Genomic DNA, 17,152 nt, shown 5'->3' on the forward strand with positions numbered 1-17,152 from the left:
AAGGGATCTCTTCATCTCCATAGATGAGAAATAAGTAACCGCTACCAAAAACTTTTACAGTGTACAGGAACAAAAAAACCTATCCTTTAAAGGCTAAGTGTACAAACAAGCCAAGTGACTTTAAACAAGGCATATACTAACTTATGTATGAAAGTGTGTTGAAGTATACATGAGGCACATGGAATGCAAAATATAATATTTTTAATATGCAATAAATTAATTATACCAGGTGACAATTTGAGAAGACAGAAGAAAATAAATCTTTATTTCCAATGGCATTTCACTGGAATTGTACCCCGTACGATTTCATGTGACAAATCAAATTTTATATTTTTATCTTTCTGTTCATTATAATCTGTTAAGCCCATATACAGACATTGTATTGCATTTAATAAATATGTAAGAGCTTAGTTTCTTTTTGACACATTGTACACAGTAAATCTTCTGACAACAAACAGCAATACACAAACAGCAATAATCCATGTTGGCATGTTATGTTGACACATTAGCAGTGATAACGAAACACTGGTATTTAAGCCACAGTGAACCAAACATGGGTGTGTTTTGGCTATTTTGCAACTGTGAGTGGCACCAATAAATCATATTTTCTGACATACTTATGCTGTTATCTAGCCATTTAGATAGTTTTGTTTGTATCTGCTGAGATTTTAGGACATCCATCTGGAATGGAGGCACTATGAGACCTTATTTGACCAATTTAATCTATTGACATCAAGGTCTCCGGCCATCATTCTCTGACTCTGTGGCATACATGCTTTTATTACCTCCCATTTGGACTACTGCAATGGAGTACTGTCTGGGGTCCGCAGCTAAACCCTAGACAGGCTCCAGTATGTCCAAAACTCTGCCGCCAGTGTCCTCACCCACACCAAGACAAGGCAGCACACCCCAACCCTCATCCACCTTCACTGGCTCCCAATTAAGTCCTGCATCAAATATAAAATCATCCTTCTCACCTACAAATCCCTCCATGCTCTGGACCCACTGTACCTCTCCGACCTCCTCCATCCATACACCCCACCCCGAAACCTGCGGTCCTCAGACGCTGGCCGGCTCTCCATTCCCCAAACCAGACTCTGTACCTTTGGAGACAGAGCCTTTAGTGTGGCATCCCCATCCCTCTGGAACACCCTCCCTGCAGATATTCAAAATGCTACATCCCTGGACATTTAAAAAAAGAAACTCCTGAAACACCACTTGTTCACCACAGCCTACAACTTCCCTTTGTATAGCCACTGTAATTCTGTAAAGTGTCTTTGGGTTTCATGAAAGGCGCTATATAAATAAAAGTTATTATTATTATTATTATTATTATTGTTTCTGGAAAGATACAATGTCGTTAAAAGTTCATTTTCAGCCAAAACCAAACCAAAATGAACTACATGGCTACATACCACTGAACTAACCCTTTAAGTGTAATAACTTGACCTTACTTACTAAACTGTGAAAACCTGATGAGGGCTTCAAAAAGATCACATTTACAAGTAGCTGAAGTTACGACAGTATAAGCAGCACTGTACTAATATGGACAGAAACTCTTGTGAGAGGAGGTGTGCAGTAGTAAATCTGGTTACCATTACAGTCTGGCCAAAAAGTCCTCCAAGGAACTCTAGGGGACCAGATAAAATCCATCAGGCAGAGCACAAGTTGGCTGCTTTTTCAATTGAATAAAGGAAGGGGGTACGCCTATCAAGGTGCTTTCTGGCTACACTGGCTCTACAGAAAACAAAATGTAGCTGAGGAAAATTGTCGAGGCTAAAGTGAATCCATAAATGTAATACTGGCTTAAGCCTCAAATGACTGGCGGACTTGAATGAGGTTCAGCAAGCAGAGCTCCTTTTCAACAGGCATGAACACTGGGATCTTGAGGTAATAATGAAGATAAATGCACAGTTACCCCAGGAAATATCAACAATTATTGTAAGACTTGTTGCCAAAAGTTTGGCCATATAAAACACTGCAATTGAGTGTGTTAAAGACAAGGCAACCAAGAGCCGTTTTCTCATATTAACTCGAGACAAGATTGGCAGGGCAAGACAAAGTCAGATAACTATGTAACTGATCTCAAGGTGAAAGTGAAAAACAGAAGTACCAAGTGCAAAGGAAGCATGCTGCCCTCACTGCTCACCCCTTTAGTTTTACCACCACATCAAAATTAACCATCAAAGCAACTATCACAATGCTGCAAGGAAGTACACTCTGTCAGCACTGTAAAGCTAAATTCTGCAGCCTGAGCAGCATTGTGTTATTTAAGGTGAGAAGAGTATCTGCATTAACCATTCGAACCAGTATCAAGAACCAATCTGCACAGCAATGAAAGCTAATCAATGCATAGAGGAGATCAGAAATAAAAGGAACACAAAGAATGAGAACTTGGTACCAGAGGACATGGCGCAAACTATGTGCAATCATGCCAGACGGCACAGAGTTCACAGGTTTGGTCTGGATATCCTGCAAGCTTGTGTGCATCAGAGGCAAACACAGGAGGAGGACCATCAAGCCTCAGAGAAGCCAGCAAGTGGTCCTCAAAATGGCTATTGAGAAGCAAACCACACATGCTACCTGGAGCACACAACCTTCTGTACCTCTGACGTTTACAAAACCAAATCATCTAATAATGCCAGATATTATTACTAAAAATATATTCAATGTCTAATCATGGTAGCTACAATGTCAGCAAAAATTATATTTATGAAAATGTACTCAAGTGCATCACAAGATGTGTGGTGAGTATAATTAAACAAAATCAACCTTGAAGAAAGATACTTTGAAGAATTTGGTTGCTGTATCCCTGAAAAATGGCTCAATTTAAGGCAAAATAAACAACATCCTGAAGCTTTTTCAACAAGGGTACATTCACTAGGTGAACAATAACACTTTCAAAATAAATTTACTGGCAACAATTGCATCTCCCCTGAATATAGAAAGGAGCAACTGGGAAGAAGATGTTATGCAACCATCATAGAATATTGACCCGTTGTCTTTTCAGTACTTACCAAACACTACATTTCGTTAACATGTATTCCTTTCCTCTTGAATACGTGACTATTGTGTTAATGTACAATTTAGCTTGCACAAAGAAACATGGGAGCAGCAGCAGAACAGCAGCATCCTGCATCACTTGTTTTCTATGAGCGTCTGCACTTTGTTGACCAAGTCTCGAGCCATCATCAGGACCTGTGGGACGTTGTGTCGCTCTGCCATTTCTGAGAAGACAATTTAAGCACCATCGTGACTTACAGGAGGTAAATTGCTTCATAATATTGATATTATTTAATAGTTTTTTTTCTCCTGACTAAGAAAGTATCCTATATTATCACAGCTGAAATATCATCTAAATCAACTGATGATCAACTGAGAATTGTATATCAATCTAGTATACTTATACATAAGCTCTGGTAATTGATAACATTATTTCCACCATATTGTAGCATTTGTTTTTCTCTTATCTCGTCTTACCATTAAAGAACTTGATGATGTCTGTGAAGTCCATGTTATTTTCTAGGATGATGTCTCTATACATCTCCACAAGTGCCAGAGCAATAAAGAGCACAAAGTGCTTAGAGGAGGTGTACTTGGCTGCCCAGATTGTTTCCCACACAGAGTACACATCATCATACACCATTTCTGTGTAAAAAAACAAAACAGATTACATTCAGTATCACGTTATGTAAAATGCTAAATTCTCTTTAAGAATTAGTTCAAGCAAATGTCATGGTGCCTGCATTTGCCACCTCTTTTGAAGTCAAGTAGAAACCAACGATAACAGAAGTAGAAGTGTGTGTAGTCTCCATTCTGCTGCATCAGTTCAAACAGCTCAGAGTCCAGGATCTTTTGGTATAAAAACAAATTGTCATCATTACTCTATAGCTTTGGTGTATATACATGCACATGTATGTTGGTGCACATATATGCACATACCTGGATAAGAGAACGCATATTGGCAAAGTGAGAGTCCATGGCACCTCCATGAGGAAAATTCTGGTTCATCCTCTTCATCAGCTCAGTGAAACAGCTAAATGCCATGACCTCTGGGAAGCACACACATTTAAAAAAGTGACTAATTTAGACATTTATGTACATTTAGGCAAAGTGTATACCAATAGAGTTTGCAGTTAAGTGTCACTGACCATCGTCCAGAATAACCAGTAGGGGAGCCAGCAGATCACACATGCCCTGGACGTAACCTGTGTCCAGATGCTGCCACACATAACTGCAAAGACAACCACATTTTTCAGATTTTATTGCACAGCTGACTAAATTTTTCTGATTTTATTGTTTTTGGATTAAAATTTCAGAGATATTTAGCATGGCGGCACATTTACCTGCACATAATGTTACGCAGCTTCTCCAGGTTCTCAGGAGTGAAGTACCAATATGTTCTGTCACAACGTCTTACATCTTTGTCAATGCGATGTAAATTGATCAAGTACATGTCCAGTGTTTCTTGCTACAAAAATAATAGTGAATTATGTTAGCCTGTGCTGATGATCAAAAGAAGAAGTATGTCTGTATGTAAAGTGTAATGCTTACAGAATAAGTTTGTTCTTCTGAGGATTCGTCGTGATTGGTGTCTCCTCCCACCTCTGCAGACTCTGGTTCGGTGAGCACATTTTCCATCTCAGGCTCCTCTTCAGAAAGGCCCAGGTCGGTGCCCTCAGGACTGGTGTTACAGCTTGTGTCCAGATGGTGATCTAGGACAGGGTCCTCTGATGCAATTTTCTGTCTTTGCGCAAGGGAGACAAGGGGTGCAGCGAGACCTGCCAAAGGCCTGGCCTTGATATCGTCAGACGTAACACATGTCCCTGCAGGAATGTCCTCCATTTCCAGGGCAGAAGGAGAGTCATCTGAATCTGCGGTGTCCGGAGACTGCCGAGAGTGGGACGATAGTGAAAGGCTGCCCCTTGACGCTGACTGGAGAGCGTTCAGTACTTGTCTGACAGGTGAATTTGAACCAGGTTTCTCAAATGGAATTTCTGTAGCTTTTTTTATATCAGCCACGTCACAAACTGTTGCTACGGCATCCTTTCTTTCTGACTCTGTGGCCTTTTTTTCAGAAGTCGGATCAGTTTTTTCAGAAATCTCTGGCTTTTTTTCACTCTCTGGATTAGTATCTTTTTCTGCAATAGGCACCGGCGGACATAATGACTCCAGATCTTTGCTCTTGTGTGCTTGAAAAGTCAAGGTCTGCCCGAGTGGAGGCGCTAGGAAATATTCATTATGAATCTCTCTTTCTAGCTTTAGAACATTAGTGCTCTCTGGAACACTTCTTAAATTCATATTTGTGTCTACTGCTTTTAAATCTTCAGACTTCCCATTTGTTGTTATATCTTTTTCTTCTACTTCAGGTTTTTCTTCAGATTCGGATGTCTCTCGTGACTTACTGATCCCACAATCTTTAACCACCTCACCTTCTGAGACTGTCTCCATCTTTGTCTCTGAAACCTCGTCCTTGGCTACTGGGTCCATTACATCCTCCCCTCCTGACTGTGAGCCAGTTGTAGTTTTGTCATGTAAGACTTCTGATGCTTCCTCTGAGTGCTGAGAGGGTGCAGAGCCAACAGCTGATTTTGTTACAAGAGGGCTGTTTCCTGAAACTGGACATTGATTTGACAGACCTGTGGAGGAGGGGCTGCTAGAGGGAGGTTGTGAGGTGTCTGCAGTGTCACTCGTGATGTCCTTCGGTGGATTATTGGGCTGTACTTCTCCTTCCTCAGCCTTGGGCTCAGTCTCAATCTGATCCACTGCCTCAACCGATGCACATACCTGGTAACCAAAGGAAAGTGGTGAACATGCAATACATTTTGTATCCCATAGCAATGACATGGACAAATGTTACACCAATGGTTTTGCATGTCATAGCCCGTTAGCTACAAATCAAATATAGCCTACTGCTGCTGCAAATATTCCAAGGCGTACGGTACGTTCTAATCCAACCTTCAAGGGAGCATTTGGTTTCCATCTATTTCATTACTGCATGAATGTCTTTTTGAGATTTGAAATGTGCATACGATGTAATATGTAATCCATCACAGTCAACATTGCATCTAATTTGGCTTACATGGCTCTGGGAATGGCAATGTCAGTCCACTGCTTGGTAGCCTACAGACAGAGATATCTCAAAATCTATTGGATGGATTGCCGTGAAGTTTAGTACAGACTTTCATGTTCCCCAGAGGATGACACCTATTGACTTTGGTGGAGCCCCTGACCTTTTCTCTAGTGCCACCTGCAAGTCAAAGTTTTAACTCATCCTGAGAAATATCTCAACAACAATCATTTTGGAAATCCTCTGACTTTTCATCTACCACCACCATCTGGTAAAAAAAATTCAGTGTGTCCATTGAATGATTAATGACAAAATTCCGGCAAAACTAAAGGCAGCCTAGGTGCAGCCTCACAGAGCCACTCTAGAATATTTATCTTTCATTTTTAACTTTCTGACAACACAGCTCATCAATGTGACTTTTTTTTTGCCTGTTAACTATGAATTGTCAGACATGTTTGACAATAACACATGTTTGACAAATAAATAAGGTGATAAAACATTTAATATCACTCTTTACCTATACCAAACAAGTTTATGCAAGTTGATTTAAATTCAATTTGAATGGAAGGTAGTAAATCAATCTATAATGTAATGATATGCTTTGGAGGACATTATAGTAAACTAAATATAAGTTGTAATAAGTGGGCTAACACTTATTACATGGGAAAAACACTGGCGTTAGAGATAATTATTGTGATGTTCATGCTTATGAGAAACTACCTGTGCGCTGCTGGTGGAATCACTTTGGGAGTGGGCATTGTGTTGATCTGAGCTGCTACTTAGAGACGACTGGAGTGGAGAAAAGCATCACACGAGAGACAAAACGCAGAACTGTCAAGCAACTTCCTTTCCGTGTTGTGATAATGGTTACATAATGCAGCACATTTTATGCCAAAAGGTCAAACTTGCATCTGTACTGATGGTAGAGTCCCGCTGCACTGGTCCTCTTTCCACACTGGCTCCAGACGAACATCTGGCGATGGCCTCAGCATGTTTCTCTCTCTCCCTCTGGCGGACAATGGCCTCGCAACCATGCCACTCCTTCATAGTCTGCTCATACATGGTCCGCATCTGCTCGTCAATCTGAAACAGAAACCTTATGTAAACAAATATTGTAATGGTTTATATGTGTACCATATAATGATACAGTCTGACAGCACTACCTCTAGCCGGCATTTCTCAGTCATGGTAAACTGGTAGTGTCCCAACAGGAAGGGCCAGACCTCTTTGCGTAGTGAAGGAGCCACACCACCAAAATACACAAGCCTGCGTAACTCTTCTTCCTTATACGCCTGGACAAGATTAAGTCTGGTATTTATCAACGCACACTGAAATCACACACTACTTAAGAGAACCATTTAACACTGTTAATTAAAAGCAAAATATATCTCATGGGATAGTGTTTCGGTGTGAATCTTACAGAGCTGTCCTTGAGGAATTGGCCCCAAACCTCCACAGAGAGGCCTCCTCGGGCATCACATGGCACATTATGGTCAACTATAGTGGTGTTGACCAGAGCAGAAAGGTGGGTACGAACTGTGGACAGATGACGGCAGTATGCAAGCCCTGGAGAGGAAAGATACATATTTTCATAAAGACATGTTCTATTGTTTCCCTGGGAATGAAATGAGTTCCCAATGAATGAAAGTTAACCAACAGTTGTTTGTACTCACATCCATAGAAAGCACGGGAGATTATCTGGTACTTCATTGTGTCACAAAGGAGCTTTAAGGGAGCCCTGGTAGAAAAGGAAAATGGCACAAATTTAGTCCACTGGAATAATCTGAATTTATATTTGAGCCTGACCCAAGGGAATACTTACCTTTCCTGATTACAGCCATTAGGCAGAGAGCCATCAGAGGAGCCATTCTGTGAGCAGGAGGAGCATGAGGACTTTCTGGGTGTCGGTTGCCACATGTTCATGCCCTGGTCCATCAGCTCCAGAGCCACTGCACAGCATGAAAGCCCTTATCATTACCGTTGATACTGTCATCATCATAAGCAAGTAAAATCAGATGAAATTCCAATAGATGTGGACATAACAGTGCATGTATGCAAATAAGAAAAATGTAAAAAAAATATATAAAATAAAATATGGAAAAAAACAAACCAAGTGAAAGGATGGAGATGGCGAGGTGGCTTACAAATTACTGCATGTCCATGCAAAGTCTCCTTATTGTCGACAGGACTATAATGTGAAATGGACACACAGGCCCTAAATAGGCAGATATGAAATGTAGCAGTAGAGAGAATTTCATTAGAAAATGTACACTGACTATATGCGTAGGGAAAACTGATTTATCCAAACTGAAATTTTCGAATCTGTAAATCATTATTAAGAGAGTAATGCAAGCGTAGATGTAATCGATGATGATGTTTTATTAGATTAGCTCAGGGAGGCAGAGTTAAGAAGATTAAAGACACTTACTGAACTCCATCTGACTGCCAGGAAAAAGGATTCGAAACACATAATCGGTTGCTTCATCATCTTCCTTATCGGATACAGAATCACATGAGCCGTGTGGACTCCTCTTTCGCAGTTTGGGGAAAACCTTTCCCTGGGAATGGAAAGGCAACAGACTGTTACAAAAGATCATAGTTGTAGGTAATTGTAGCATCATTGCGTCAATTGTTGAAAAAAGGAGGCCACGGAGGTATTTCATTATCCTCTGTTCATGCTGACCTTTCCTCTCTGATTCCAGAGCGGTGGGTCCAGCTGTCCGTGAGGTAGCAGGCCAGTCTCCAGGCAGGTGAGAAACTGGAGGAGGTGGCCTCCTTTGGGGAAATGTAGAGGGGGTCTCTGGATCCCATCCTGGCTCACCAGAACTACCGTTCCACCACTGTTCACTGGAGAAATTAACATCATCAATGAATATCAAGATGAATAACTCTTAAAACTCCTACTTTTGTTAACTAAAACATTATAAGGGGATTACCGTACCTTGCTGATGACAGTGTAGATACACAATCTCCTCCAAACGAATTGTCATAGCATAATCCCAATACACACTGAAAGAAGGATGAGAGAATATGAGCCACTGAGTCAACTATGCAAAAACAAGTTTGTTTTTATTAGATTGGGTTTCATCGGCCTAACCTTTTCTCAGAATCTAGCTCCCCCACATTGCCATTCATCAGCTGATTGGGCGTCCATTTCAGTGTCATGAGGTCTGCAGTTTGATGTAGAGAAAGGTAGCCTGGGATGGCCTCCATGTCATCTCTCTGCAGACACAAGTTAGAGCTTTCAAATCACAACATATCTGCAATACGATTTAGATAACTTAGGTATAAATCAGTTAACAGATGCACCCAAGTCCCCCAGAAAGTAAACAAGCCTCTCTTAAAGGATTGTATGGTTATTGTATTAAAAGATATAAGGCAAAAGGAAAACATGTACCGGCTGCACCAGGACATTATTCTTTCCAAACAGAAGTGTGGCTCTGGAGTTTTGGTGGAGTGATTCAACATAGTCCCTCACCCACATGAGAGGGCGATCATCCATGCTACCACTGGACTGTCTCTTCTGGATCTGATACAGGTTAAGAAGACATCAGAAGTAATACACACAGTAGTTTATAGTCGAATAATCTTGCATAGCCAGCCCTATCTCCACAGCGCTGTGTCAGCAGAAGGGCAGAAGAAAGCTTGACATCTTGTGCGTGAGAGACATGCCGGATGTCAGGCTTTATCCCAGCACTCTACATCTAGTAACCAGACTAGGAGCTGAATTTTCAAGTAAAATCAATTAAGGCTGTCACTATCTCACCAGGGCAGGCCGTCTGGAGGGTGAATCCTGCCGACAGTGGCCGCTGTGAATGCGATGCCGCTGCACGAGCTCATCAGCAGACGGGTCCGTCCAAAAATGGTCTGCAGTCTTAACTTTGGTGTACTCCAAAGCACAAGGGCCAACTGTAAAACAAGATTTATCAGTTTATAGTAATTTAGATATTTTTAATTCTGAATAATATAAACTAAAAGTTAGTAAGTTAGAGATTTAGTGTGGTCCATGTGATGGTTAGTGCGGTTTATCAATACCCAATAGAGATGCAAGAATTGGTCCATCTACAGGATCCATCAGCATGGCTTCTTTCTCATAGAAGGCACTGCAGAAAACAATATTTAGAACATTTTGAACATTTTACTATTTTGAAATCATAACCAACTTCCTGTTTGCATATCATAGCTGTAACCGCATAATATGGGATGTTGACATACGGTGTCAGGAGAAAGCAGAAAAGCTAGAACAATAAAATGTTTTGCATAAAATTAAAGATGTTGAAAACCGTTGAAGCTGAGATGCACAAAAAACAAAAACCGACACCTACTATTGCTTCTGAGATCGGTAAAGGAACCAGTTCTTACAGAGGCAAAATTATGGTACTGAATGGAGGATATAATCTTCTATAGCCAGTAGCTTATAATAGCATTGAATGATGTATAAGAAATACCTGCTGTTCTCCACCAAGTACAAGATTATCTTGTCCAGGAGCTTCTCCATCAGGGCAGTTCGGATCCACAGGTGTTTCAGTGCTTGAGGAGGGAGGTAAGCCAACTTGGACTGCCGACTGCGGTCATTACTCAGTGAAGAATTGTTCTGCTTGCTGAAAAACAGTAAAGAAACCTGACAGATGACATGTCTGTTTAGGTTGTTATTAGAAATGAACACATATAGGACAGGACAAGGCACACATAAAAGTAGAACACAAATGGGGAGAGATATACAAAACTAGCAAATGTCACTGCCATCTCACAGGGGGAGGTTAACATCTCACCTGATTTCGATGAGCTGTTCCAGCTCCTGGACCTTGTGGCAGAGTTCCTCCGCAGGAGAAAAGGTTTTTGCAGCCTTCATGAAGAGTGCTGCGACCTTGTTACTGCACAGCAGGCCTGCAATACGACGCTTCAGTCCATGGAGCATGCAGGCCTCAACTACAGCTACACACACAAACACACAGAGCATTAGTCAATATTTAGATTTATTTTCTCCAATTCAATTTTATTCATGTTGTTTCCTAAAGGTTGTATATTTTTCTTTTGCCCTTGAGTTTTGTTTTCACCTAATGAACCCAATATAATTTCCTCTTTGTGAAAGCTTCAAGCCTTAATAATTGTATTAAAGCAAGCACAGGTGGCACAAGTAGAAATAGACTGAAATCTGCCTAACACATGTCTCCTGTTGCTAGGATATGAGGGATGTGCATCACACATGCCTCTCTCCTTGTTAGTATCAACACCTTTAAAGGGTGTTAGCCTACATCCATCCATCCACATTATTAAATATACGAAGACATGACTAATAGCATTATGAACAAAAATTGTTAGGATTTATATTGCTTGAACAGACCGTAATGGACCATTACAACATTCAAGGTCTGACTAGAATCTGAGTATGACCACATCAGGCTATGAACTCGTAGGAATCTGGTCACAAATTGATGTCAACCATCTGCACTGTACATGTCAATGTGGTTGTAACAACTACAATCCTGTGGCTTACACCATGTCCTGTGCTTTAATCTCTGAAATTGGATAAAAAAGGCTGAACTATTTTAGCAAAAAGAATTTTTTTTAAGATGCACAAAACAAAATGATGCCACAAAATTACTCTCCTATTTACTTTGCCTACTCTCCTTCTTTATAGCCCAATTCTTAAGTTAATGTTAAGCATTAAAGCTAATGGAAAAGGCCTGCAGCATGTACCCTGATTTTTGAAACACCCTGCTGCCCGAGAAAGATGGCTTATTGTGCAGTGTAATCACAAAAAAAACATTCACCACAGAAGGATATGATGTGGCTGCTGTCTGCGTGCACAAATTTCCTCGTTACTGCTTCTTCCATAATTTGTTTCACCTAAGAGAGAAAGGAACACGGTGAGACAATACTTAATCTGTCTGACACAGTTACATAAGGTGAAAGAGAGTCAAAACAACAAGCACAACAGGATGCGATAGGGGAATATGTTACAAGACAATATGATGAGCAACGATGATGAGGTTAACATAAAGAGCAAATTATTGTGTAAAATAAAACACCACAAATGTTGGAATCTTTTTAAAACTATAACACATGCATTCAGTCTTTTTGTCTGCTTTCAGATCTCATAACTTCAACTTGAGCATGGAAAGAAAAAAAAAATGTATAGTATCAAATCATAACAAGAGTTATCTCAAGACACTTTACAGATAGAGTAGGTCTAGACCACACTCTATAATTTACAAAGACCCGACAATTCCAGTAATTCCCCCAAGAGCCAGCATTCAGTGCAACAGTGGCGAGGAAAAACTCCCTTTTAGGGAGAAACCTCGGGTGGTGAGGAAAACTTCCTTTTAGGGAGAAACCTCGGACAGACCCAGGTTCTTGGTAGGCGGTATCTGACGTTGCTGGTTGAGGGTGTGATGAACAGTGGCAATAATAGTCACAATAAAGATAATGGAACTATGACTAGAAATAGTAGTTGTAGTAGTTTATGGCGTAGCAGGGCACTGCAGGGCATTACAGGGCATAGCAGGGCACTGCAGGGTATAGCAGGACATAGCAGGGCGTAGCAGGGCACTGCAGGGTATAGCAGGACATAGCAGGGCGTAGCAGGGCACTGCAGGGTATAGCAGGACATAGCAGGGCGTAGCAGGGCACTGCAGAGTGCAGAAACCCTGAGATTTGCCTCAAGTCTCACATGTTGTTTTGTTCTTTTACTGTTTCTAGATGTTCTGGAAGAATTTGGTTCTTGACACCTTCGACTGATCCTCTGGGAATGTTGCAACTGACATGCATAGGGCAGGCACTATCAAATAAGTAGCCTACAAGTAATTTCTTCTCCAGCTTAAAAGATGCACTCCAGCAACTAAGTAATGCACTTCCATAAAGTTGGAGAACTTGCGAGAAACAAATTTGTTATGGTCGCAATTGAAGCAGCAGAGGCCAAAATATCCCCTACAGTCCAATAGTATCTTAATGGCTCAAACTCCCCAAAACACTGCATCTTACACTTGGCATAATGCAAGTCTGTAGTGTTACAGCACAAGATTCTTCCTGCCAGGTAAATGCACATATCTTAAGACCATTTATAATGGCTTTCTTTTATACATTTGTCTCCAAGCCAAACCTGAGATAATTCTATTAAATGTCAGCTTTTTTATCTGGCTTGTTGTCAGTCCTGTCATCCCCATCATCAATGAATACATTTTTAGAGGTTGACAATTAACTGAAGTAAGTATTGCTTGTTATTTACTTTAGCAAATGCACTTGTAAACCATAACATTTTGGTAAAGGTCATGTTCTACAAAGTAATTATGTTTATACACAACATGGCTGAATTAAGTGTGATGCTCTGTGTCTGTAATGTATGACAATGAATTAAGATTGTTTACCCGCCCTTTTTTGATGTATGAGTTATGTACAAAAAACCGAATCACAAAACTGCAGATGAGATAGCTGTAGACCACACAATTGTTTGTGTCCCTGTAGGGCGGAGCAATTAATCAGCGATAACAAAAACAGTGTAATCGTCAAAATGATTATTTTGCACATTAAGCAGTGTTTTTGATATACATTCGGTCCGCCGCTAAAGAAGCGATTGCCGCCGCTCCGCCTCGACGGCGGTTTTACCATGATAACCGTGTGAAATATGACAGCTACAGTCGCTTGGAAAATAGCGTTATGGGCAGTGAATTTGATGAATTTACTGTTTATCAGACCCCAGATGAGACAAGAAGCTAACGTCAGCTAACCCTGCGATCCCTCTGCCTTTGACTCCCCACTGCAGGAGAGGTTGTACTCCCCCAACACGCTGTATTCACTATTTAAATGTTTTCCAGGTTGGTGGGGATGCATACGGCTCAAATCCAACATGTAAAACATAGTAATGTTCCATCAGCATTTTCTTTTGTTGTTAAACTATGTAAAATGAGCGTTGACGTTAAATCACCTGTTTCACATAAATATTTTTCCTTAGCAGAACTTGAGCTAGCAAATGACGGCAACATTATTGTTCACATTTGGCACAATATTTAGTAATGACAGTAGTATTGGTCATTGTGAGTGAAAATGTGATGTGAGATGCACATTGTGTTATGTATCTGGAATTGTTATTAACCAACTCAGAGATTAAAAGAGATTTTATTCTGATCCAAAGACTCTTTCTCTGAGAATAAGGAGACACTAATGTAATTGTAAAATTATGTTTTTTTTTTTAAATGATTGCAAAGGTTAATGAGTAATCATGTAAAATAATTGTGATTTCAATATTGACCAAAATAATCATGATTATAATTTTTTCCATAATCGAGCAGCCCCATGTCCCTGTTCTTCATATGAATAAACAACCTGAAAGAGTCTGCTTTGTAATAAACAGGCACAAATGTAAATACTGAAAATCAATTATTTTAGTTAGGCCTACTGTATATATGTTTAAATCTATCACAACAGAGCCCCTCCTTGCTGCAGGATCCAGCACCAGAGTCATGGATTTGGATTGAGAGGCAATGAGTCACAGGTGAGGGGGAGCACGGACACGATAAGACTGGAAACACCAGTCTTTCTCAGCAGCAATGAATAAAACATCCTGTTTTCTCTCACTAGGGAGTCATGGAGTCACTGAGCAGTTTGGAAAGGTCTGAGGTGTCCCGTCCGTTTTTAATTTCTATGTCCAAATGCCTCATAATTAACTAATATGTCACCCAGCTTGGGTTGGACTAGTTTGCATTTTATGGTTGCTATCTAGAGTACACACTAAAATGCCAGTGAAACAGATGCCAAGGTCACACCTTTTAGTTTTGAATAATAGATGGTGCGTTATAGAAATGTCAGTTTAACCATTATTTCTTCAGAGAGAGAGAGAGAGAGAGAGAGAGAGAGAGAGAGAGAGAGACTAATCTAGGATATGAAAAAAACAGGTGCATGGATAGAAACAAATGTAGGCCTATATGTACACGTTCTTAATGTGTTGTTTTCCACCTGATATAAAATCAGCATCCTCGCCACCATCTTCTGTATCATCATCATCATCATCATCATCATCATCATCATGACTATCATCGTCACCATCATCTTACGCCTGTCTAAAAGCAGTCAAAAACATGCCATTTTACTGGCCGCCTAATTGCATCCGCTTTTATTATGTAAAATAAATTGACAATTTTATAATAAACAGGCCTGTGGCGTAGTCGTGGCTCAAACCCGATGAACGATGCCCCCCCTGTGTAGAGATTCATCTCTCTACACACACACACACACACACACACACACACACACACACACACACACACACACACACACACACACACACACATTGCTTGCATCGCCAACATAAACTGTGACGAGCGAGAAATAAATAAAATGAAACGAACCTCTTTCTTCACATTGCGCAGCAATTTCTGACGCGTCTCGGCCTCTGTCACGAGAGAAAACATAATGAATATGCAGATCAGATTGCTTGTGTGGGAAATAAATGATGACAGGCTCACGACAGAAAAATAATAACGGCGTCTGTAGTCTACCTCCCATCGCTCCAGGAAGGGTGTAGCGGCTGAAGCACGCACGGCTTTTTTGGAGAATGTCTTCTTGAAAGCAATAAAGACAACACTGGTTAAAAGGCAGAGAGGCTCCGAGATGTGAGCTGTGTTCTTAGCGACTAAATTAATCTGTTACCTCTCTCTCAGCGAACCAACACCCCTTTAAAGTCACAGTAGCATATACATTAAGAGGTACAACGCCAACACCTATATTTCCAACTCCCTGTAACACAAGGTGTGTTTACTGTGCCTAACTTATGTTAAGTCAATACACATTTGGAATATTTCCATGAAAAGTTTCTTAGTCACATTATCCATAAAACCTTCAGAGCTTGATTAACAGATATGATAATGACAGTTAATGAGCCCCAGGTCAAATTATTCAAGGCCTCATTAAAATAATGATCTTACCTTGTATTCTTCTATTCTATTGTATGTTCTAGTAGGTGTATATGTGGCCTATAGCTTGTCATGTTGTTGCACTGATTTGCTTTAAAGGGTGTTCCTGTTATTTTTTCTACCCTCTGAACTAGGGGTGAACAATGCAGATACATTCCTATATTATAGGCCTACTACATGTGATTTTATATCAGATATATATTGTGATTTAATACTTTTTTGATTGATATAATAACCTGTTTTTTATGGCTAATCCTTCTAATAAAGAAAAAGATAAATCAAAATAATTGACGCAAAAGCAAAAATCATATTCAAATCCAATATTGCTATAGAATTGTCAGTACTGCTCATTGATTTGCAACATTGACCACAATGGGCGAATAAACCTGAAGATTAAAGGGAGAATCATGGAGCGTCAACAAATTTATATTATTTGACCACACAAACCTCAATCTTAGACTGCACTAAACAAGGGGGATCTCACAAAAATACTACAAATGAAAATGGAACAAGAACAAAACACATAAGAACACATTGTTTTCATAAGGACCTTTTTTTCAGGGTCACAGGTCATCAGTGCAATATTAAGTCAAAGACCAACTGGATGAGAGGTAATGAGTATTTATGATACTACTACTAGCCACAACTTGGAATTAAAAGAGAAGGACTTCACATTCATTGGCTGCAGACTCCAGACAAGCTCATTTCCTCATCCCACGCATATAAACACCAACATGAATGAATGCATAGACCGCAGGGCACACAATCTAAATTCCCCATCTGCAGGGAAATGATAAGCCTAGAGCGAGGAAAAGGTTTTCAGATTGGTGTTGGGCTAGATAGCCTACACTTTGCCTCTTTAACTGCAGACTGGTACAATGAGATGGGTGAACTCGGGAGGATGCAGTGAAATCAGTGTGATCAAATCAAGTATGATGAACTGATTTAAATGAGTAAGATCAAATGCAATGCCTAGAAATTACATGTAGCCTACACACAACTGTATTTTGGGGGGAAATTAAACATGTGAAACTGGCACATACATTGAAAGTGTAGATGGGTGGTGAGCAGTGGTTGAGAAGTATTCAACTCCATTACTTAAGTATTAAAGTCTATGGCTACTATCAGCAAAATGCGCTTAAACATTAGTGTTTATTATGTAGTCGCAGAATGG

At 40.2% G+C, this 17,152-nt stretch overlaps 1 protein-coding gene across 3 annotated transcripts; it reads right to left on the minus strand.

The window, feature by feature from the left end:
- Positions 1–181: 181 nt before the first annotated feature.
- Positions 182–15,725, minus strand: sgsm1b (small G protein signaling modulator 1b). Of its 3 annotated transcripts, XM_039779668.1 has the most exons (25): positions 15,565–15,725; positions 15,415–15,458; positions 11,845–11,920; positions 10,843–11,005; positions 10,519–10,671; positions 10,106–10,173; positions 9,837–9,979; positions 9,468–9,599; positions 9,168–9,292; positions 9,012–9,079; positions 8,754–8,917; positions 8,499–8,628; positions 7,893–8,019; positions 7,744–7,808; positions 7,491–7,636; positions 7,234–7,362; positions 6,980–7,153; positions 6,791–6,859; positions 4,555–5,787; positions 4,347–4,471; positions 4,152–4,234; positions 3,943–4,052; positions 3,756–3,852; positions 3,481–3,648; positions 182–3,227 (listed from the first exon to the last, which is right to left on the minus strand). In XM_039779668.1, the coding sequence occupies exons 1-25, from the start codon at positions 15,569–15,571 to the stop codon at positions 3,139–3,141; spliced, it is 3,888 nt and encodes a 1,295-aa protein (XP_039635602.1). In that variant the 5' UTR covers positions 15,572–15,725; the 3' UTR covers positions 182–3,138. The 3 variants fall into 3 exon arrangements, with proteins under 3 accessions (XP_039635602.1, XP_039635601.1, XP_039635600.1); XM_039779667.1 differs by lacking the exon at positions 15,565–15,725 and having other exon boundaries at positions 15,415–15,492; XM_039779666.1 differs by lacking the exons at positions 15,415–15,458; positions 15,565–15,725 and adding an exon at positions 15,023–15,190.
- Positions 15,726–17,152: the final 1,427 nt, after the last annotated feature.

This window comes from Perca fluviatilis, chromosome 17 (genome assembly GCF_010015445.1).
Source record: "Perca fluviatilis chromosome 17, GENO_Pfluv_1.0, whole genome shotgun sequence".
Classification (NCBI taxonomy): domain Eukaryota; kingdom Metazoa; phylum Chordata; class Actinopteri; order Perciformes; family Percidae; genus Perca; species Perca fluviatilis.